At 39.3% G+C, this 24489-nt stretch overlaps 1 protein-coding gene across 1 annotated transcript in view; it reads right to left on the bottom strand.

Moving 5' to 3' along the window:
- Nucleotides 1-534: 534 nt before the first annotated feature.
- SULT4A1 (sulfotransferase family 4A member 1) overlaps nucleotides 535-24489 on the bottom strand; it is a gene marked incomplete at its 5' end in the record, with an annotated part of 29626 nt that continues 5671 nt past the window's right edge. The window contains 6 exons of the mRNA XM_082309149.1: nucleotides 535-1852; nucleotides 6437-6575; nucleotides 8040-8134; nucleotides 11201-11327; nucleotides 11451-11531; nucleotides 12957-13087. Of these exons, the coding sequence (XP_082165275.1) occupies nucleotides 1740-1852; nucleotides 6437-6575; nucleotides 8040-8134; nucleotides 11201-11327; nucleotides 11451-11531; nucleotides 12957-13087 (686 nt within the window). The 3' untranslated portion in view covers nucleotides 535-1739. The remainder of the gene's footprint in view (nucleotides 1853-6436; nucleotides 6576-8039; nucleotides 8135-11200; nucleotides 11328-11450; nucleotides 11532-12956; nucleotides 13088-24489) is intronic.

Below are 24489 nucleotides of genomic sequence, written 5' to 3'. Positions count from 1 at the left end.
TGCACAGGCGTTCGTTACGGGCCACTGTCAGAGACAGCTCATCGGATCAGATGGTGGTTGAGCTGATGCCGTCTTTCTGGGGTTAGGGGCTGTGGGTATGGGAGAGGATCTCTGGCTTGTACTAAGACTACCTGGCCTGAGTAGGAGGTCTAGAAAATGAGCAAACCACAAGGCATGGAACACATCTTTTATTCAATAAGCAAGCAAGCACAGAAGTATAATGTGTAGTGCTTAATATTCATACAGTACTAAAAATATAAAAATAGAAATAAAATTTCACTGAAAGCATTTTCACTCACAAATATACAAGGAAAAGTGCTGTCAAGCCACATCATGCTACACCACTTGCCAGTTGCTGAACTGACAGTTAGTTTCCCAACAGAACTGAAACACTAAAAATCTGCTAGTCCTTCCTCACAGCTTTTGGTGAGCCTGAATATTTGACTAGCAAAAATGGGCCTCCTGCAGCTGAGAACCTAGAAAGCATAGATGTCATTATCTAACGGAACAATAAAATAATTCTGGAGAGTTTTATAGTCATAGTAGCCTGCTTCAGGCCGTTTGTGTACCTGTCATAGAGAACAAAAAAACCATACAGAAATAAACTTGAATCCTGATTATAATCCAGATCAGTCATGGCTAACAATTAGTGAAACTGTACTCTGCATGAATATTTGTGCAATACTCCCACCTGGTGGCATAGTTTTAAACTCTCTTCCTTCCATGCTGCCGTTTCCTCTGCCTGCTTACACTGGCATGTATATTCATCTTCCACTTAGGTGTGCTGGAGTCCAGTAGCACAAACTGTAAACAGTGCTGAGTGCCCTTAACTTCTAGTGGAACTAGAGGATATCCAGCACCTTATCTTCTCTTACTGTATCTAACGGTGAAATTCACATCTACACAGGAAAGCAATATGGGTCAGAGACTCTGATTCCTCAAGAAAGACCCTGCACCAGATGCCTTTAAGCCCCATTTTGAGGGACTGAATGAGAGTTGGGGGCTTAAGAAGCTTCTGTTTGCTGACCTTCATCATGGAGCTGAACTTCATCCATCAGCAGACAGCTATGTGCTGTCATCCATGAAAGAACGGGTGGGTTTTGGAATTGGAGTGACAATCACAGCTGTATTTCATAACAAGGCCTGTCTTGCAGAGTATGCCACTGCACAGAACCTACTCAAATTATACAGATAAGGGTGTGCAGAACCTAATGTGAACCCCACTTTGATCAGTTACTATTTTGGAATGGGATTTATTTATACTTGATATACCTGCTATAAAAATAAATGTGACGATTAACCCCTGAGATCATTCTAAGCATACAAGTTTTGGCCTGTTGTTTCCCTCTGAAATAATTTTTTATTTGGTTTACGGCCGTTTATTTAGGTTCTAGTGAAAAGCTTTTATAAAACACATTAAATAATCAATGTGGGGCTGAAAAAGTGTACATTCTAGTTGCATATATGATACATACCTTATACGTATATAATACATTCCATAACAGCTGCATATTCTAGTATTGTCTAGGAAGTTCTTGCATGTGGACAAAGGATTAAAATACTAGAAGATAAACAGCTGTTTAGGATCAAAGATAATTGTATCTGATATGGTTTACTTAGATTGTTTTTCTTTCTTTAAATCTTGTTACACATAATAGCTACAGTAGTTTGTCCAGCAGGTAATAAATGAATGCATAAAGCACTTCTAGCTATATTTGGATATCATATGCATGCACTTTTTATAAATAAAAATCAAATGTGAGGTCACATTTTCCCATCTTCTGTTTATAAACTAAATCAAATTTCTCATTCATTGAAACAGTGAAGATGTCTTTCCATAGCCCAACTCGTCCTGAAACACAGAGAAGGAACACAAGTCAGAGTGGACATAACAGGACACCAAATATCTACAGTCTAATTGTGCAGGGCACCAAGTATCATCTGTGAGATGCTAATCAGTCTCAGCTTTCACTGAAAGCTCAATGAGACCTAAGGCTGTCCATTGTCTTGCCCAATTCCCCTGCTACAACCCTTGCAAAGCCTTAAAATAAGAACCATACACCTTGTCATCTGCACCAGGCGAGTGTTGTACAGGAAGAATTCAGATTTTTGTGATATTTTGCTCTAGCCTTAATTAGAAAAGAATACAGATTTTGGCTTGGGTATTCAATTAAAAGTGGATTTCTGGTTTCAGTGCAAACTATGGCTGTTTAATAATTCCAACAGCTAACAACAATACGTTTCAAAATTACTGTGCCTTCAGCATACGCTGGTTAGAGAACTATCCAAAAGGTACATGGAATGCAGAGTATTAAACTGATTGATTATTGAATTCTGATTATTGAGATGTAGTATTATCATTACTAATTTCTATTATTTTATGTTTAAAGGTAAGTTCAGCAGATGAATTTACATTTCTCAATATGGAGAGAATTATTTGTTAAATATGAGTGCCTAGATTATATCAATAGAAGAGAACAAGTGCCATGCACCCAGTTTGTGCCATTTAAATTTTAATTTTGTACATGAAGAATAGGAAGCTTTTGGTGGATGCAATATGGACACTGAACACTTTTTCCTTGTACGGAGCATTCTTCTACTTTACTGAACCCAACCAGTAACATAACCTGATGACGCTGCTGAACCCACCAAAGGCTGCAGCCCCCTTAACCACTGTTTCACTACAGTCCAAAATTTATTTAACTCAAAGTCAGCTGGATTACTTGTTGGTGATTAAGTCCCATGCAGTAACAAGACTGAGAGGCCCAATTCTCTTCTCATTTATATTGGATATAAATAAAGACAAAATCCAGGCTTGTTCAACTGAAATAAATGAAAGGAGAATTGGGACTCTGCTACCAGAGAGTTTAATCATAACAGCAAGAACAAAACTACATGCAGGGAGCTTAATTATGCATTTGATGCATAAGAAGAATACGCATTTAATTTAATTACCATTGCTTTTATGCAGCAACTCTGTAACTGAGTCCAAAGACAAAACTGTCTGAAACATGTACAAATTACATATTAACATGATGGTGTAGTATGTGTGGCAAGGGCCGTTTTATGAAATCAGGATTTTCCTGCAACTCCTGAAGCTATGATAGGGTTCTGGTTTGTTTTCAGGATCCAAAGATCAAAAGAACCTGAAACTGACTGAAAATGCATCATTTATTGTTTTCATCAAATTTCTCCTGTTTCCAAAAAAAAAAAAATTAAAAAAATGCTTGTAATCACAAACATCTGATACTGATTTCAATTTTGCTCTGGCAACTATAATTGCATAAAGTACAGCATAAAAGCCTGTATTTCTCTTTCAAAATGATAATAAAACATTTTCTTCCTCTGCTTGGCAAAGATAAGCCTTTTATTTCTGTATCTCCCTAACAATATGTATTGACAAATGACAAGTTTTATAAAGGACATATGCGGTGGATTATTTGTAACATTTTTTTTTTTTACCATATGAATTGATAGCTTGTCAAAAAGTCACCCACCTGGTTTATGATTTGAATCATGCAACTGTGTAAATTATGATGTGATAAGAGTCAAATATAAGTAACATATCTAATCATTGTTCTGCTTTCACAGCAGCTCAGGGTTATCTTCAGAGTAAAGATCAATGTGCTAAAAGAAAAAAAATGAAGAACTAAAATAAAGCAAAATAATAAAGTAAATGTAACTAATGACAAATTAAAAATATTTGAAACAAATTACAATAAGCTGTCATGTTATTGCCACCATTCTTTGTCACAGAAACGAACAGAGAAGGAACAAAGCACTGTTAATGAAGCTGCATTCTGAAGTAACAAAATATTGTAAAAGCCAGAGACAGCGAACAGAAGAAATTCAAAATAAGGATATTTTTAATAAAAAGCACACAGTGAACAAATGACAAAAATATTACATTAACTGCTGTAGCTCCCTTCCTTCTCTATTACAAATTGGAGGCTTCTTTTTGAAAGATTGTAGATGCTATAAACAAGAGGCTCTGACCCTTGACTGGGGGTTTGCAGGCTCTACTACAGAACAATGAACACTTAACACCGCGTACGGAGCGGTGCATGCAGCAAAAGTGGGCATCACCCTGTTTGTCTGGATGGAAATGCATTGGCCAGCAGAGACAGTATTTGACCTTTCTGCCTGTGGAAGGTCTCGCCCACAGCTCTGTTCTCTTTTCTCTTGTATTACAACCCCACCTTTCTTTCGCAACTGCCTTTCTGGCTTTCAGTGGACAAGGAGTGGGGATTTGGGCTGTGCATAGCATGTGGCAGTGCTGCTGCCCCACAGATCTCCAGATCGTGGAGGTGGGGAACAAACCTCAGGTTTTCTGTTACTTCATGCAAGTCAACAGAGGAGAACGCAGCTCTGTTGTTTGTAAAGTCTTGCACCGACACAGAACACTTTAATCAAGGCCCTCAGGATGTCTTGCCAGACTCATCATTTTGTGATCTTGTCTTCATAGCTGAGAAGTGGGTTGGTAATCAGTTCGGCAACGTGCTGTAAAATCCTACTGCAAATGAGATGGTCTGCTGTTTTCACACAAGATACAAGTTGTATTGCATGCTGAATTTTCAGTTTGAAGTAGTAAGGGGAGGGTAGGATGGGAGTTGAAAGCAAGATAACTAAGCAGGAAAGCACACCATTCAGTGGAGACTCTACCAGAAACTATCGGGAATATATTAGGTCTTTCAGTGAAACTACGAACTCCTTTGTCTTCACTGGAATTTTACCTCAAGCCAGCAAACTTGAGATATTTATTTCAAGAAGTCATCATTTACCAGAACATAAGTGAACTAGGGCAAAAAGAGGTACCATATCACAGTTATGACAGTGAACTGCCCATAGGCATCTGGTTTCCAGGTCCTACTATAATAGCTGGAGCGTATAGCCCCTACATAACGTCCTAAGAGCTTTTCCATACCAGGTGTGCAAAGTCACAGATAAAAGCAAGGAGGTGTGAGCAATGGCTTTTTTCCAAGTATGACATTGTGAAATGTTTGTGCCAACATACAAACAGGATGAGTTATCCTGGGTCAGTTACTCTGACGATAGTCTGAGCTGAGTAATGGAACACTGGCATAAGGCTCTGCCAAGAAAGACGCACAGGTAGTATAGAATACCAGTGAACCTGCTTTCATGGGAAAGCAAACTTGCTCTCAAACAAACGTGACTGAGTGTTGGTAAGGTTGAAGTTTGCCTGATTAAAGGTGAATGCAAAGATGCAATAGACTTTTGTGAGGCATGTGATTTTAGTGTTTTTTTTAATAGAACTATATAATGACAACAAAATGCGTGATAATGAATAAACAACCGGCTAACTCAAAATTAGTAATCAAGAAGGACTGATGATGTTCAGTATTTTTATCAGAGATTTGAAAATAATTATAAAAATTACAGCTGATAAAATCTGCAGATAACAAGAAGGTTGGCTGAGAGAGGTAGTATGGAAAGGGCTCCTACACAGAAACCTAAGAACAAAGTACTCAGGTCATGCTCCCCAAGCAAGGGACAGGAACCTGCAAATTAATTCCTCTGAAAAGACTTTGTGGTCATGATAAACGACACATGCTTGATGTATGACGGTGTAGCAAAAAGTGCTAACGTGGCCATGGATGGACAAACAAGGGAGATGGGGAGAGAAGGTTCTAGTTAAAACTGGATTAAATCAGTGCATAAAGTGATTTTATGTCTGGATAAGGCATTTGTGAAGCTGACATAGGAATTCATCTTGATTTTATGCCCTCATTTTTTAAAAGAACTGTTAAGTGCTGTAAAGCAGAAAATAATTTGAGGGAGACTTACTGAGGTCACTCTTTTATGCTTATCAGAAGGAAGACTGAGAAAGGACTTGATTTCTTGACATTATCAAAGGACAGATGTATCAGCAGTTTAAAGGGCACTTCAGGTTCCTAGAGAAAGACCTCACCAGAATAAACATCTAGAAGCTAAATATATTTTAAACAGCTGAGGCAGACAATGAAAAGAAAAAGCTTATAAGGAAACCTACAGCTCCTTGTCATGTGATGCCTTCAAATTAGAATTATCTGCTATTCTAGAAAATCTGATATACTTAAACACAAGGGCTTAGGCCAGGATAAACTGTATGAAATTGTGTGGGCTTTGACATGCCAAAGGTCAAAGTGCAGTCTTCTCAGCATGAATACCTCAATCCGTTGAAGTAAGCCAAAGACTCTCTAACAGAGTGCTTTGCATGGTGTTGAATATCTTGGATGTTTCCATCCTTTTTAGTCAGTTCTACCTAACTTTATTTCAGAACAAACAAAACCCCAAAATTGCACCAACAGTCAGTTTCCTCCCATCATTTACATAGCAATATTTTGCCAACATCTTAATGCATCCTGGAGGTTACTAAGTTGCCAGTTGCTTCTTGCAACTTCCACAACAAAAGTTTTACTGTGGGTTTTAAACATACCCCTGCCAACGGGAAGTGCTTCTGCGTTACAGCACTGATCAATGAGTTGATGGCAGTGTTCCACCATGGATTCCAACTGTGCTTTGTCATAAGAAACTCCTAAGAACCTCACCAGTTGCTCAACCATTGTTGCTAGGTCCTGTAAGAGAGTATTTAAAAATAGTTTATTTCACAATATTTTAAATGACCTTTTTTTAATGAGTTGAAATATTTCAAAATAAGTTATATCCTGATGAGTGTGAAAAATACAAATGCAGAAGTTGTAAAAACACCACTGTCTTATAATTTTGCCACCTTCCAATTCACTGAAAATAAACACATTCCAAGTAATTAGGGTAAGACAGGTCAGCAGAGAACATGGTCACGTAAGCTCACTTCTTCAAATATTAGAACAGGGAACTGCAAAGCGAGTGTGATGCTTCCCACTTGAGGCAACACCACACCCTTAACTGATCACTTTGGAATACGAGTGTATTTTGGAGAAATTAAAAGTTACTTTGATTTTGATCTTGGTAAAATAAATGACTACAAATGTTAGAACAGCCCTTCCTTCATTGTTAGCTTCTGGGACTGCATTCCTGTAGATGGAAAGGATCCAGTGAGGTGGCCTCTAAGCATAAGCAGCCATTCATTTATATATCCAGAACTCCAGGGTTCCTCCGTATGAGTAAGACTTCTGGAGTTGCAAGGACAAAACAGCAATGTTTATCAGGAAGCAGAAAGATACTGTGAGGCCACCAGCTTTCAGCAGCATCCATCAGTGAGCACAGCTAGGAATATACCATTATTCAAAACCATGGGTTTGAAATCATTTCTACTAAACTTTAATTATTCTGGTTGTATTACATCTTCTTTTAGCATCCCACTCCATCAGAATGCTCAGTAAAGCTGAAATTATAAATTTATTCAGCTTTATTGAGTTCTGCCCCGATTTTGCCTTTTTGTAGGTTTAGAGATAGGAGCTGGGTTTTTCCTATGCTTGCATTAATTTTCCAGTCAAATAAACATTTTGACGTATTTTCATTAATTCTCAAAAATACATTATTGCAATAGGAAATGGAAACCAATGTTCTATGTAGTATATCCACTAAACATCTGATTAAAAATAAAGTGGATTTATTAGCCAGCATACTGTAAGGACCCAATAATTATGTTCCCCTTATGCTACACGATCATCCCTAATTGTTTTCAACATTGTTTCACCTAAGACAGTAAGAACAACCAAATAATCAGAGTAAGTGCCAAATATATAGGACAAAACCCTAATGATATACTTTTTCTCATTGATACAGCACACACAGCAAGACATTTCTTTTAAATGAATGCCCAGGGCTGAGTGTAGCAAGCACTGAACAGTTACTCGTCTTTACCTTCTCTGTGAGTAGTTCAGTGCCTATGGATGCAGGCAGATTCCTGAGTAAATTACTAGGCTTATGAAAGTGCTGAAAGTCCACAGAAGCTATTGAATGCCAGTGCTTTAAAAATGGTATCAGACATTAGGAAGCCCAAATACGGACATAAGAAGCAAATTTTGTACTTTATGTATTTTAAACACTACAATGCTAAATGTTATTAAAATACCTTTTCGCTACATCTAACCTACCTTATGCATATCTTCATACTTGAGAAAAAGTACATTGGCATCCATGTGATGTTCCCAGAACTCTTGCACATGTTCAAACCACGAACCATATCCTACTACAAAGACATTATGATTGGCATGAGGAAAATGAACACTTTTGTTATTAAGCCCTTTTGAAAAAGGACAAAAAAAAGGAGAAAAAAAATTCACTGGAGTCATTCATAGCCCCAGGAGAACAGTGTCTGGTTTTGACCCACTGCCAGGCACAGCAAGGAACTTAATTAAAAAAGAGTTTTTCCTATCAGTTTGGAATATTCAAAAGAACTAACTTACCATGAAGATAAAATGTTCAACTGAAAATGCCACCATATTTCATGATGGACCTCTTGGAGCTCAGTATTAATAACACCTGACTCTTGAACAGAAGTTGAGCCAAAATAAAAATAACACAGACAGCTTTGCAGAAGGCAAATTTCCAGTGGCTCCAACCTGTGTGAATTCCTGCAGTTAACATATCACACTGCAGCTTCCTTCACTGAGAAGCTAGATACAGCATCTGTGGAAATTCCATAGAGCATCCTCTGTTACAGACCAAGAATTGCTAACAACCATTGTCCTTTCTTAATTAAAGGAGGACTGAGGAAACAGACCTATAAAAATGCTTCATGGTCATTCCCAAAACACGTAGGATGTACTGACAGAATATTCTATTTATCATTACATCTTTTGTGTGTCGTGTGTCATCCCCCCCCCCCCCTAAAATCTAAGACCTATTCTCTTCTATTGTTATTTTCTGAACACTTCCACACAACTTCTGTAGATATGCCAGAACAGTTTCCGTTATACTTTTATCAGTTATCTCAGTTATGCAATAAATCCAGACTACAACCAGATGCCCATGAGGTGTTGAGTGCCCCGAAAAGCTTACCATGATGTGATGGGGTACTTCCCATATATCACAAGTTGTGAGCAGGCCCACCGTGCAGGGTTGCCAGTGATGAACGGCATCTGCCTCCTACCTCCTGCATGCCACCAGCAGCTTGTCTTCAGTTCCCCATATCTGCTGTGTGGGGTTTAGGACTTGAAGAGAAGCTGAGGTGCTACGATGGGAGAGCCTGTGCTCCCAACACTGCTGAGGCAGTGGTTACTGGAAGTCTTAACCCTCCCCCCAAAACTTTCCTCCTTTGCTTTTCACTTCTCTGATAAAGTCCGCATTTGTACCGATTTCAGTCAATTTATGTGTGTCTAGCTGAGGTTCAGACACTGGTATTAATTAGAGAATGTCTTTTGCTGCCAATATTACCAGAAAGACAACCCAAAGGGAAACACGTTCTGCATGTTTCTTTGTTACCAGTAGTAAGTTCCCCCAAAGTACTTCAGATAATCAAGGCAGGAGTTAAGCAAATATGGTGAGCAGTTTTTCACTTTCTTTCCCATTGTTTTTTTGGTCAACTTTATCTTTTCAGTAAAGCAGCTATAGAAAAATACAAAGCTTTAGTTTTGTATTTTGAAGCCACATTTTCCCTTTGAAAAAGAATTGTTTAATTTTGGTAACTGGAACATTTCCAATGGACAAAGAGGTCAGTTTCACAGGAAAATTATTTTAACTGGCTGACTCATTTTTAATTTTCATAAAGGTATTGGAAAAATTTCATTTTTGTTATTGCCATTCCATACACCCCTAATGAAATTCACGCGTGAAACTAACACATCAGTCAGGCAAAAAGTGTTCCTAGATGCTCTTAATGGTACAGGGCAAGAATCCATTAAGATTATGTTAGCAGAGTTTACCTATGTTCTGACATGCTGTGATGTTTTATTGACTCTGGAAGGTTGTGATAAATCAGGTAGCTGGTACAAGATGAAGATATAAATAACTCTTGGGATACTTATATGAAAAAGAATACAGAACCTTCCTCCTATCTTAGAAGACCTTCTAGTGTGTCTTTCATATGTCTCCAGTCTAGAAGTTCCTAATCATGGGCTACAGACAAACATCGCATTCGCAGAGAATGCAAAAGAAAAAGCTGAAGGTGGGCTTGGAATGGAAGGTGAGCATTTACCCTCCCTGCACAAACTTGCAGGAGAAAGTAGCAAAGGTTTTTAAGGCCTGTTAAATAACTTCCACTGGCAGGCTTTTACTTTTTTCTTCCCTTTAGTATTATACAGCTCCTTTAGCATCAACTCCTCCGAATTCCAGGTTGAAGGAAAGTTTGCTGCACTGGATCTAGAGGAGGTTCTGCTCTCAGAGCACAAGGTACCTGGTGAATTCTTAGTGTCACATTAAAGTATCATAGAGAAGATTTTGTAGAGAAATAGAAGGCAGTAAAAAAATTTTCTCTTCCTAGCTAGAAAGTGTGACAATCTATTGGCAAACAGCCCAGTGGCAGCCAGTTATGTGAGAACACAGGGCTTGCCCTCCCTGTAAGTTTACAGAGCTAGTGCAATGGAGCTACTTAAGACAGTGCAGACTGAGTAGGAACACAGTGGGTGGGTGTGTCATGAAACAGCCCTCGTTCAAAGGAGTTACTGGGTGAGCAGCTGATGAGTTGCCGTAAAGTAGATTATTATATTCTCATTATAGACGTGTATTTTTCAGACAGTAGCAGCCTGCAACTGCTTTCTTACAAGGGCTCACTTCAACTTACTGATGTACTCCAGATCAAACTCATGCAAACTAGAGATTTTTTTGTGTTAACTGGTATCTTGCAAGGGACAAACTTGAGGTTTTGGATGAAATAAAAGTATTAAAAACACACAACAAAAACTTGAAGAACAGAAAGGCTCCTGAGAAGTAGCTAACAGTGAGGTACAACTGAAATCAAATGATGCTGGGAGTATTCACCACTTTTCACAAGGTACCTGGTACCTTGCAAACTGAATTTTAGAAGAGTAGACCAGAGTTTTGCCTGAGCTAAGTGGAACACTGCTGAGACCATGGGGTCAAATACTGTGAGGCAATTACGTACAAAGCATGGCCATAGTTTGCATGGACAAATGTAAGTCCACGCAGCACTATTTGCATGGACAAATATAAGTCCACGCAGCACTATCTGTAGCAACCTCCTTGCTGTATATGCAAAACAAATGCACCTTTATCCAGTTCATTTCTGTACTTGCAGAAGGAATGCAGAGATGAAAATAAATGTGTAACAGCGTGTGCAGAGAGAACAGCTCCTTACACTTGTCATTCATAAACCTTCTGCAGAACTCCTGAAACGTTCCTCTGTAGCTCATGGTCCTTAGGGAGCGGTGAAACTGGTAATAAGACACCACCAGGTCTTTGGGGTTGCGAGCCATGTATATTACCTATGATGAGGGTGAAAAAAAAAAATCACCTTACCGAAAGCTTTTTCCCCACCCCATTTTCCAAAGCACTTAAACAACTGCTGCCAATATAGTTAAGCAAACAGGATTTTATTTCTTTTTTACCTTTGAATTGCCATTATGGAGGTCCGAAGGCAAAAAACGATATGGTAAGTGGCTTTTTATGAGGCGAGGAGATGTCAGTTCCTAAAATAAAGCAGACAAACATTTCTTATAGTGCATTAGTTTTTGGCACATCCTGAGCTGTACTGAACTGTCATACTTGAAGCCCTTTACTATACTGACTCACATTCACAAATTCACTTCCTAAATTAATAGGGGTCTGGGTCTAGAAATTAGGTCAGAGAGTTACATCTGTTTTTTAAATATCAAAAGGCTGGATAATGTATTGGGTTTTTTTTTCCCCTTTTGTTTTCAAAGTACTTCCATTTGTAGGACCTTCTAAGGAAAAGAGTGTAATAGTTGACGATTCTTAGTATCAAACTAACTTTGTTTCTAGTGATGCGTCCACTAAAATTCCTTGAAAAATATTAGAAGCTCTGAAAACCCTACCCCTAACTTCCTCACTTCAAAATTTTACTCTTGCAATTTATTTTATCCTCCAAATTAGGTCTAAACAATCCAAAGGTTTATCTGTGTGTGTGAACATCTTTCAAACAGAGTATTTTTCTACAATTTGAGACAAAATTGTCTTATGACACATATCATCTTCCAGTAGTTAAAAACTGCATAAATCCACATTGGATCAAGTTGCTAGCACACAGTATAAGTAAAAATGTGTAATCTCAAACTAAATCTCTCACTATTGCCACTGCTTATTTGAATCAAGGTAGCACTGAGGTCTCATTGGACTAGGCGTCACACAGACGAAAAAGAAAAGCAACCCCTGACCCCTAAATACTCTCAGCCTCAAGTAAGCTGATGCTGCAGTTGTCGTTGACCAGAAGCAGCTTAAATCTATCCATGCCAGCCTTAGCTAGCGCAATTCAACAAACACTGTAGCTGTTATAGGATGGACCCCAGTATTTCGCCTAGTCATTCCAAGATATGCCTATATCAGAAGCAGTTACAGCAATGACACGATCACACTTACATGCCATGCCAGTCTCTGAGAGATTCTTCACAGTGTGGAAGTCACTTCATGCAGAATATTCCAAACTCCTCAAACTACACCTACAGCATCTGTAGGTCCACAGATCCTGGGTCTCTTAAGGATTTAGACGTGTAAATTCAGAGCAGTGGGTCTACAGATCCATAGATCTCTGTATTTGTAGTTCCTCTTCCGCAAATTCAGGGAAGGGATCAAAGCAAATTTGCCTCATTTGGGCAGCTTCTGTTTACATAAGCAAGGGAGGTCTGGAACTTTTATTCAGAAAACCCACTGCCAAGATATTTAGGACGTGCAGAAACATCTAAAGCATTAAATAGAGTATAATAAAGCTTAATAAAAGCAATTTTAAAATAACCCAATAATACTCTGAATCATACCAACAAACTGAGCAAGTCCAGTGATGAAAAGGACAAGGACACAGGATGAAATGAAGTGATAAATATGGAACCGAGGAAAAAGATATCCAAATGCTGAAAGACTTTCTTTGCAATAAATTGTACCTTGATGATGTCCAGACCAGGCTGAGGGTACTCTAGGACTGGAAGTTGTTCATCTATATTCATTAGTCCAATCTCATCTGGATCAGCTCCCTGACTCACTAGATATACCACCTCCTGTAGCAAGCCTGTGCCTGCATAAACCAAACAATGAAAGAGAACAGATTGTATTACAGCTCTTATCTAAACAGAAGCATATGAAGGGAGACCTAGACATAGAAATAATGATAACTTTTGTCCTTAACAGTCTGCTGTGAACAAGTCTGTAACTACTTTTTTAATATAGTATGTCTGCTCCCTTAGTTTTATTTTAAACACATGACAATCTCCTTTCATGTAAAAGACCTCAGATTTTTCTTCAGTAATAATTTAAATACATTTCTGTCTGCCAATCATTTTACCTGTGAATTGGAAAGCATTTCAAAAAGGTTTTTCCACTGTGAATGTTAGCTAGGCAAATACTACTATTTCCATTTTAGAAATGAAAAAAAATGAGGCAGACAGATCATCCAAGTTCACAAAATGCATTAGTGGCCATACTGGGAGACTGCCAGTGTCCTCTATTCTAAATTGTAGGCAATTCTACTGTTACACAATGATTTGAGAGTCTATTTATACCTCCGCGTTATGGACTGGATAAACCACTGAATGCATCAACGCATAGTGAGTTAGTCATATGCTTTAGAGGCCCCAGTTATGTTTATCTCTCCAGTCCGAGGACATTTACAAAACAACCATTAGCTATTATAGCCTTAATGACTGTGCTTTGGAAAATTAATAGGTATTCCAAATAGAAGTTTGAACAGGGAAACTATTTCAAATGACTTTACCTTCAGGCAGGTAAGAAACCCTCAGAACAGGCAAAGGTTCAGAGATATTTGACAGAGGCTTATGAAGAGAAAGGCACAGGCTTTTGGTGAGAAGGAGGAACAGAATGAGGAGAGATCAAAGTGAGCTTGCAGGGCAGGGACCCCACACTTTAGATGACAAGTCACACAGGTGTGGGACATCCTGGATACTGTGATAGATTGAACAAATATTTAAGAGTTGTGAGCAGCAAGAAAAATGAGACCAGGATTTATTCTCTCTCTCATGTTGCCTAAAGGAACAAGTAATTGTTCCAGAACTCTTTCTTTACAAAGCCCAAGCCCGCCTCAGCATCCCATGTTCTTAGAAAGATGAGCTGCAAACTCTGAGATCATGCCTCTCATTCCTCTTTTAACTTGAAAATAACTTCTAAGTTGCAAGTAACTTATAACAGTCACCAGTTAATTCATGTTAACTAGCATGACTGTACACACTAACAGACGCATTTTGTATAATTTCTGTATGTTGTTCCAACACTAAAAAAAACCAATGTATCATTATTCAGATTTTTTTTTTTTTTTAATCTGAGCTAGGAAGAGTTAAAAAAAGCTGATGTACTTTAGAGGCCGGTTAGCGTGAACACAGTCTGGAAACAGAAAGAACACACATCTCCAAGAATGGCTTTGGAGAGTAAGTACTTTAAGATTCCTCCGTTCCCTGACTGATTGGTGGGTAAATTACAATGACTTGGAAAAAAAGAAATTTTTACATTATCATCACCCACAGAGACAGCTGTCACAGACTTAATACACATTTGCCCTTAAGGCTGTTCAGTCTGCATTTTTAAGGCCAAGCATATATTTTATACATTAAAATTAAGTATCAGTCCTTGTGACTCTGAATGAGCACAACCCTTGTTTCTCATTAAATATTTATTCTGACAGGAGACACCCTGGTTCTCCATAATTTATTTCTGTATTTCCAATTCCGCCTGCAATGAAAAATGCTATTACAGCAACCTTGTTCCATAAAAGGAAAAGGAATAACTGCATGGGGATACACAACACCACAAGGACTTTCTAATTTTTCGTTACTCAGCTGCTCTCTAGGCAAAAAGAGTCTATCTCCATTGAGCCTCTGAATACAGAAGGGCCACAGAGTTGAGGCAGAACTATGCTGAAACTTCAGGAGAGCAGTATGTTCCCTACCAGCTCTCCACAAAGTCCACCAGAAAAGTAGGAGGTGAGGGCCAGGGAGCACAGCCCCCATGGCCTTACCTAGTTCTGCTCAGACCAATGGCCATGTGCTAGACTTGGCTTGACTGCTAGCAGATCCACGGAGCACTGCAGAAATAAGAAATGACATATTAATGTAGGAGGCATGGGGAAGAAGGGTTCTGATCCAGAAGGAAGTGGGCCTTTGGAAGCTCAGAAGTCTTCACCTAAATGTGCCTCCATCAAAAACAGGGATTCATTGAAAGAGTAATGCTGGGTACATGGCAGGTACTCAAGGCAGAAAGCTAAAAATCTCCATCAAGTACAGGTTCTTTAAAACAGTGCTTTAAATCTGTGAACCTCAGTGCTAATTATTAGCATGCACATACACAAATTACTGTAGTTATGTATGTAGTGCTGCACATATTCCAGCATCCTATTCCAATTCACACAGCAAACAGTATTTCTGCAGTATCTCTTCTACAAAGGGGAGGATTGCTAGCTGACAGTTGAGATGTCTGGCTTCTGGCCATCCAGCAGGTTAGAATTTCTCCTCCCTACACCTGCAGTAGGACCACTGATCCTGAATTCTCTCACCCATGATCTCTGTGCTAGTTTCCACTTTTGTCACCCATTATATTAGCGTGATTTCCTTCCACATTAGCACTCAAGTTACTCTGCTTAGGATTTCCAGGGTCTTAATGCAAATGAAAACTAGAGATTTAACTTTTGAAGGAACTGTGATTTTTTAATTTGTCACCCTTAATCAATTATTATTTATCCCCCCCCCATTCCCAAGAGCCCCATAGAAAAAATTATCATCGACCTGATCTCCTGTTTTTTAAAAAAAAAAAAAAAATCTAAACCACCACCTGCTTATTTTTTTAAAAAGAAAAAAAAAGAGCTAAAAGCCTTTATATATATAATTAGGTATATATAACCTCCTCACATCTCTATTAGGATTAAAACCAACTCAAATTAAATTACAGATATCAGAGTTGAAAGTTCTTTTGGTTTAGAAATGATGGCTTAACCTAGCAACAGACAAATAGCAGCCCAAATTCCAGACCTAGCTGCTAGGGCAAGATTTTCTGGCCTCTGGGAACACCAGCTGTCTGGAAAGCCAAACAAACTGGGGTACTGTACCTAGCTGGCAGAATTTATTAAATTTGCCACTGTGGGAAGTGAATGTGAGTCTTCTGCTGTAGCCTCTGATTCCCCATCTGCATATAAAGCATACAGAAATCGGACATTGGAACCAATTAACTTAAACCGATGTCTGTGGAGATGTGCAAGAACCATCATTTTATGGGTGAAAGCTAGAGTAAATTCCTGAAACGGAGATTTTCAAAGGAGATTATGGGAATAATCTCTGATAATCCCAGTCTATCACAAAACTTGGCCAGATCTAAATGCCACAGAAACTTGCTTAGTAAAAGGGACATGATGATACTTGTTCAAGAGAAGAAAAAGATGAAGGAAACTAAAGAAAAAAAAAAAAAAGGTGCAGAATTTAACGTTTATACTCCCTAGATCTCTGGCCTAGCTGCCAACAATGATTTATTGTCACTTGAGGGTTCCTCACTTTTTAAGTAAAATTAAAGGATTAGGTCACTAAGTGGAAAAGCTGGCATGTATGCATATGAAGCCAAGGTTTTTCTTGGAGACAATCAGTGGATCTTGTGTATCTCCAGTATTTTCCATCATTTTCTCCTTGTGTTGCTGAATGCATGCACATGTATGTGCACGCCTCACTTGGGATGGTACAGAAAGAGCACACAAACAAGATTAATCTGTCAGCCTTTGGGCATGAGGCACCAGACACTACATTCTTAAGTACCCAGCAATTCTACCCTTCCTTCTTCCATCTGCAGCAGATCCACATTTTATCCTGGAGGAAGACTGCTGGCCCTGCTACCTCCAAGGTCATATTGCCAAAACAGATGTAGAATTCATTTATGTTTATCCAATTCCAACTAAAATGGAGCCAGTCAGCATCTGAGGAACTTCAGTGCACTGTACCCAAGAAATGTTCTTCCCCAACATGCTCTGTTAGTCTATACAACGCCTCAGGAGAACACAGAGTGTTCCAGTTTATCACACAATACCTGGAAAGAGATGGGATGGGAAACAGCATTGATAAGCTACTGCCAGAATTTGCAGTTTTTTAGGAGAGCCTTTTAAATTATCTGTGAACCTGCATTTCTACTCTGCATAAGAGCATGTACAAAAGCAGCCCAAGTCACAGCAGTTTGAAAGTGTGCTAGTTGGGCTGCACTGTCCTTTTCCGTGATGCCTAACAATGCACAGAAATCAGGACTCATTAAGAATCCTATCGCCCCTACAGCAGCCTCTATGATGAATGTGAACTCTTCATTTGTACCCTTTTTCATAGCCAATGCCTCAGCAATGATAGCAAAGTCAGTTCATGGCTATACACTTACTGATAAGCAGAGGCAGTAAGTGCTGCATCAGCAACCAGACTGCACAGCAAGACAGCCAAAACTCTGAAACACCACAGATACTCCTTTCTGTTTCTATGCATTAGATGCCTTTTGACATCAAATTTAGTCTCTATAGGAGGGAGAAATATTCTTTACTGCAGCTGTTCTCTGGCTGCTCTCACTACTTTCTGGCCACTGGCACACTCCCATGCAGCTACTGAACCGCACAGATTTGTTCAAAGTGAAGTGGCAGATATAAAACCAGAAAATTTCCTGTGAAATTTTGCTTCCCTGCATGGTTTCTAATGTAGTTTATTTCAACATCCTCCCCTCCGTATCAGCTAACATGGGAAAAACCTGCAGCTTGAGGAGGCAAAGGTCTTTAGTATACCCCTTTTATTCACCGCTTGTTTGGAAACCACATGGAAAAATAAAATGAAGAAATACTAATGTTAGTATTAACAGTTTTCTAGCACTCCCAATTAGTTGTACTTTGGTCTACAAATGCTTGATCAAGTTTCAGCTAATATAATGCAATGGACCCATTATGACTCAATTTTTTTATAGCATGGGTAGATTTAAGTGCTCATTAAAAATGAGGGCTGCTGAAGCTGTCAGATTGGCCTAGCAAGTGCTGTAAAGCAGTTCTCCTCATAGTTCATCTAATTGCCTGCAAGCTTATTCCCCTTTCACCAATTTCAGTGTATATCTGCAGGTAAGTATGATAGATTCATCTTCACCCTACAACAGTGGAGGGAAAATTAGATTTTTCCATTAGAAGAAAACAATTTCCAAACTATAAAAATATCTTCTCTTGAGGTCTGCATGCTCTAGTTCTCCTACATCTTGGAATTCCAACCAGCTTAAGAATAGGGATTTTCATTATTAATTAGGGTTTTAATAATAAAAATAATGTATACACCTTGACACCATATTTTCCAATTCTTCTGTTCCTAGATGAGACCTAGGATCCAGAATAAAGGCTGAAGTTGTGACGTTATGTTGCCAACATTTTTGACTGCCCAATTAAATATGTATTAGAGGGCCTGATTTTCAAAAAGGACTGAATACTCATCCTCTAAGGCTAACGTCCCTTTTACCTGGCCTAATGCCCCTAAGTTCAATAGCGAGCAGCCAAGGGAGCATGCAACACGAGGAAACTGAATCCAGATCTTCTGAAACTGATGGCAACAGCTTAAATAAGATCGGATTTAAAACAAGTGTTAACTGCATGATTTCTAGTAACATTCAGTAAGCAGGGTGTTGGCTTTTTAGACTTATTAATCAGTTTATTTTTCTCTTGCAGCTACTGACTTTTAAAACATAGGCTAAATTCTGCTTGTCTTTCACTAGATTTACATCAGAGAACACAGAAATTAGTCCATTAGGTCTGACCTGTGTTTTGCATGCATTTCACCAGAGGCCGTAAGCAGGAAACTATGAAAACCATACTCTATTTAGGACTAAAATGTATTTTCTATTTGGTAAAAAAGCTGTCACTGAAGTGTTTACACACATGTATTATCCATAGAATTACTGCTACTATGTATAATACAGTATCCTAAAGCACTGCTTTAATAAACTGGTTACAAAACAGTGTTATTTTCAGCTAATGCATTAGTACTATTTTTAAAAAATGGCCTGAGTCCTAATTCTCCTTTCTATTAGCACACTGACTACTTAGTAGAGGACAGGATAAGAAGTGCAGAATTGACCACAGCTCAGCTCAGACCAGGCACCAACTGTTGAGGCATCTCCACTTCCACACAGCAAGGCAGGCGATGCAGTATGTTTCACACCTAACACCAACAGAAGCAGCTCAGAGAAAAAGGCCTACTGACACTTTTGAGCATGCTGGATCCTACTGCTGGAGCAACACTAGTAAATAAAACACACCAGGGCCTGGGAGGACACGTGGGACAGCCAAACCCACATCCAGAGAGATCAATTTCCCAAAGCAAGCCAGCTTCATCCACAGCTTCCTGGGAACAGTCCCTGGCTCCAGCTATCTCCCACGCCATGCTGGGGAGCACGCTGTCTGGGGGAGAGCAAAACTGTCGGGGAGCTGCTAGCAAGGAAATAGCATGGATGACAGCCTGTCAGAGCCTCTGTCACAGTTATGTTTACTAGTGTAGCCATGGTGAAGCAGATAACTGGATTGTCTATGTTGCCTCCTTTAGACTTTAAAAAAATCAGAAGAAAAATAGCTCAAAAGTCACATACTCCCTAACCATTGCATCTAACCCATGGCTACCCCCATCTATCCCAGCAGGCAGGGGTCCACAAGGCTAAGACTTCTTGTTGAGGACAGCTGGGGCAAAAAGTGTTTCTTTTCTGTCCCTCTTAATAAGCCACAACATCCTCACATGCACTGCAGCAAGGACTAGGTAAGCAGTATACTAGCAGCCCTAAGAACTGAGTCAGGTCCACACATTGCTCAAAATCTAGGGATTAAAACCAACAAGACGACACTGGTTTGTCTTTACTTGCCTTCAATTGATGAGTCATGATCTGTGTCTTCATGTTTGTCTCCACATCTGTGATTTCATCACATCTAGGTGTCCCAAATTTTGTCGTAAGTCTGTCACTGACAGCTGATATCGGTTGGTAGCTGGTATTTCTTGGTATCAGATATTCAAAGGGAAGAGCATTTTACTCTTCTCTAAGCTTTAGCTGGGCTGGTAAAATTTGTCCATGTCTATGGACATTCATCATGTCTGCACCAGATGGCATAACCAACAGAGCAGTTTGTGTGAAGTTACTCCAATTCACTTAAAATTAAGTCAGCTGAATTAGCTTAAGGCATTTCTATTTTTGGCATCAACTCACCTAGCAAATTTTGCCTGGGACAAACTAGAATGCATTCACACAAAATACTCTGCAGGTGGTTCTTTAAGACTTTTGTGGTTTAACCCCAGCCAGCAACTAAGCACAACACAGCCACTCACTCCCCCCAGTGGGGCAGGGGAGAGAATCAGAAGAATAAAAGTGAGGAAACTCATGGGTTGAGATAAAGACAGTCTAATAGGTAAAGCAAAAGCCGCGTACGCAAGCAAAGCAAAACAAGGAATTCATTCACTACTTCCCATCGGCAGGCAGGCGTTTAGAAGCTATCTCCAGGAAAGCAGGGCTCCATCATGCACAATGATTACAGGAAAATTGTTAGGCAAAACCTGCCTACACATTAATGTGCATTTGCATATATTAGGTGGTTAAATTGCAAGAAGGCAGCACACCAATAGTATAATGTGAAAGCATTGCAGATGAGAGTCATACATGCAAAAAAAAGCAGCACATTTTTGCTTCAGAATTTCAAGAAACATTGTTTACCCTCTATGCACGAAACTACGCAGCCTGTTTAGTCAGCTGTTGGTTGTCTAAGGTCAGGGCAAAGCATTTTGTCTCAAACAGAATCCCCCTCAAATTATAGCTGCCCTAAGCAAAACCATTCTTTGCAAGGTACCTATGCCCCCACTCATATTTAGCACACAGTCATTCCCTCGGCTGAATTGCAGTTTTAGGCAAACTACAGCCACTTCTATTCTATTTCTATTGCTGCCCTTCAGAATTAGAAATGGAAATACACCTAATTGGGAGTATAAAAGGGGATCAGCCAATTTGTATCACCGTGGGTCTTCTCAGTATTGCAGCAAAATCCTTGAAGAGAACACACTATTTCTGATAGAAAGCACTGGTGATCCAATAGCAGCACTAACACTGATCATTAATAATGTGCACTTCAGCTATATATGCATTGAGCAATCCAATTTTAGCAATGCCTGTAGCTGTTCTGTGCTACTTTGGCAACCCTGATCAGCAGTAAACAGGCTTTTAACTGGATGGTTAACCTGGGTTTATGATTGCCTTGCATCAACAGGACACTGCAAAGCAGCCAACGTACTGCCAAATCTGGAGTGCTGCACGTATAGTCAGTATGTGTCTTCTGAACATGATTCTTATCTCACCTGCTTCACGCTTGTCTCATTTTGTTGGCTTAGATGAATTTATTACTCATGCAGTGAATGGCAAATTTAGCACCATGTCATTATACATCATCTAGAACTTGCAGCTTTATAACGGATGATGGCCTTCACATCCTGCACTATAAACAGCAGGTGGGTAAAAACATATGAAATCAGCTTGCATTTTTAAAATTATAGATGGATTTTGGCATTTAGTGACAAAAATCCCTCCTCAGTTCTTTCTCCAGTGCTCGCTCTTTTACTTTTTATTCTTTACTAGTAATCTCAAGCACTGCCTCAGACTTAAAGAGCTAAACCTCCCCTACACACTGTCAGCCCCATGATATACTTCCTTCCTGGCATTCCTCAGTACCCCTTCACTCCGCTCACAGTGGCTTTCCTAAGCCTACAGCGCAATTTGGCTGAGATGTTATAATGATGGACTCTTTCCTCTGCCACGTTGTCTTGTCTGCACGCACACACAGCAAAACACTTCTCTTGCTTCTGAATCTGCAATATATTACAGGATTAACACATGACATAAATGGTTCATTTCTTTTGTAACAGTCTGTAAAAGACTTTGGTATAGAGAACCATAATCATTTCAGCTCTTGTGCCCCACCCTCCTGGATTCTCCAAGGTGCTACAGAAACTCTGAACAGAGTCAAAGTGCTGAGAAGCTGGGTGCTTGGTGCTATTAATCCTCTGCTGCTCCCTGCTACTGAGGAGAAAAACACATTCCTACGTACTAGCATTATTACGTGCTCAGCTTTGATACCTAGATGCTAAAAGCAATTTCAGAGCCATAATTTGCTAGTTTCTCTATAAAAATATAGATGGTAGGTGACGCCCTTTGTCCAGGAAAATTTCTTGTCATTATACATGAAAAATTCTGGTAGAGAAATACATCCACATGCCTCCAGCAGAAAATGTAGACAAAAAGATTATGACTTATGCAACGTCACAGAATCTCTAGCTAAAAAGTCATATCACATGCCCAGCGTACCAAACCTTGCATCACTTCTAAAGCAGCATTGATGAAACAATACAGGGGGTAGTTCCTTCCCCTCAGCATAAGGTGTATGAATCCCTACCGTACCCAACAAGATAAAGTCTTCATTTAATAAAAGACTGCATAATAAGAATGAAAAATTATGTGTGCTAAATCAAATTCAGTCCAATGTTTAAGCATTTTGCTTCCTTTCATTAATATCTTCATTATGAAAGATGAGCATTAACATGAAATGACAATGGCTGTTGGGTTTGGCTGATGTACATAATTTTCTAATTCTTTCGTCTTTGAGGTCATTATCATCTTTCTCATGTCCAGAATACACTTTTTACACGGGGTAAAATCTTTTTTCTCCCCACCCCCCCGACCCTGCTTTCAAAAAGCAAGTCACTTGAGTTTTGCACTACTTCACAGCAGGGAAGCAATTACGTTACATTTGCAAAAGACCCAGCGAAACCCATTAGTTAGCTCGTGAATTCCTCCTCTTCTGAACATTGTGTTCCGTCTCTAGTAACATCTCTTCACTGGTTTGATAAAAGGTTCATGAGAGAAACACTGCTAGCTAGATAACAAAAACGAATTTCTTAACAGATTTTTCTTCTCCACCTTTATTTCCTGTTTGAGGCCCATAAGGACCTATCCAATTCTACACCCACTGAAATCAAGTCAAATGCATCAGTGGCAAACTTAACATTGACTTCAATTACTTATTATTTGATGTTGGTATTTACCATTTCTTTGCCTAGCAGTATTTAAGACTGAGTCAATACCAGAAGGTATTTTGAGCTATACATAAATAAAACAAAAGATAGACCCATTTCAAAAGGACTTTCAAAGCACAGGAACCCAGCGGCCCCAACCCCCACAAACACTTGTCTACAGGTGTTACTTTCTGCACCTGAGTCGTCCTCAATGCAATGAGTTTAAGCAGAGTATTTACTCTTTTAATTGGTGGAAGGAAGATGACTTCAGTCACCAAGAGCATGAAATCAGATTCAAATATGGACCCCGTATGTCAGTCCCTAAAAGGACAGCTCACAAAACACATCTCCATCTCCCAATGCAGTTTGCTGTTCCTGTTCTGTTCGCATAAGTCCATTCTTTCCGGCCAGCTGGTAGAACTGATACACATTCATATCGCATTAAAATGGAATGATTTCTGAGCTTTATAAATTACTTAAGACAGAGAAACCAAGTAAGTGTGATGTTATTGTAAAAGAGAAAAAGTTAAATATAATATTCTGATTTTAAAGACATTAACTAACTTGTTCATCCACATTCACAAAACTAACAGAGGTTTCCTATCGTTCCATGACACAGGGAAGAGCTTGTAAATGTGCATAATATTGCCTCAAGAAAGAGAGGTCAAAGGAAAAGAATCCCAAATGTATTTTGTGTAAAAATCTCTTGATTTTTAAGCCCACCTCATGATTTCTTGAGGCATGCCTCTGGGCCAGTAACATTTGCATTCATTCTTTAAATGTTTTAAGCTCAAGGCACCAAAATCCTGCAAAGAGAATAGGACTATAAATCCAGAATAGCAGAATCTAGCTCTTTTGTAACTGCAAAACTGTTGTTACAAAATAATACCAACAAAACTCTTGGGAGGAGTTCCATATGAGAACACTGGAAATTAAGGGAAGTCAACTAATTTAGCAAATATCCATGTGGATGCTCGTGTTCCCTGAGGAGCTTGAGCTACAATGGCGTAAGGCCACCTCAGACTTGCCATTACCAGGGTAAACTTCTGCAATCCACCACAGCTGCCTCATGCCACGGTGTCTGACAGCTCCCAGGCTGGAAACTCCCACAGCTTGGGCACATCCTTGAGCAACCTTTCAGCCTGATTCTCCTCTCATTTATGACTGCGCAAATCAGGACTGACTGCCAGCAGTGTTGGACCTATGCATATCTGGGTAGGTGGGAAGAACTGGATTCCCTGTGCTTAGGCTTAGCAGTCTGTCACATCACGCAGAGGCTACTAGTACATGTTAGCCAGTTAGGCGGCAAGCCAGGGCACCAAAAAAGTACAACTTACCAAGCCATAACTGTTTACAGGCAGGTAACAGAGGACACAGGTACAGTGATTCCCTGACA

The sequence above is a fragment of the Platalea leucorodia genome (assembly GCF_965183815.1).
Source record: "Platalea leucorodia genome assembly, chromosome: 4".
Lineage (NCBI taxonomy): Eukaryota > Metazoa > Chordata > Aves > Pelecaniformes > Threskiornithidae > Platalea > Platalea leucorodia.
Note: the sequence above shows the minus strand (reverse complement) of the source record. Positions and strands in the feature narration are given on the sequence as shown.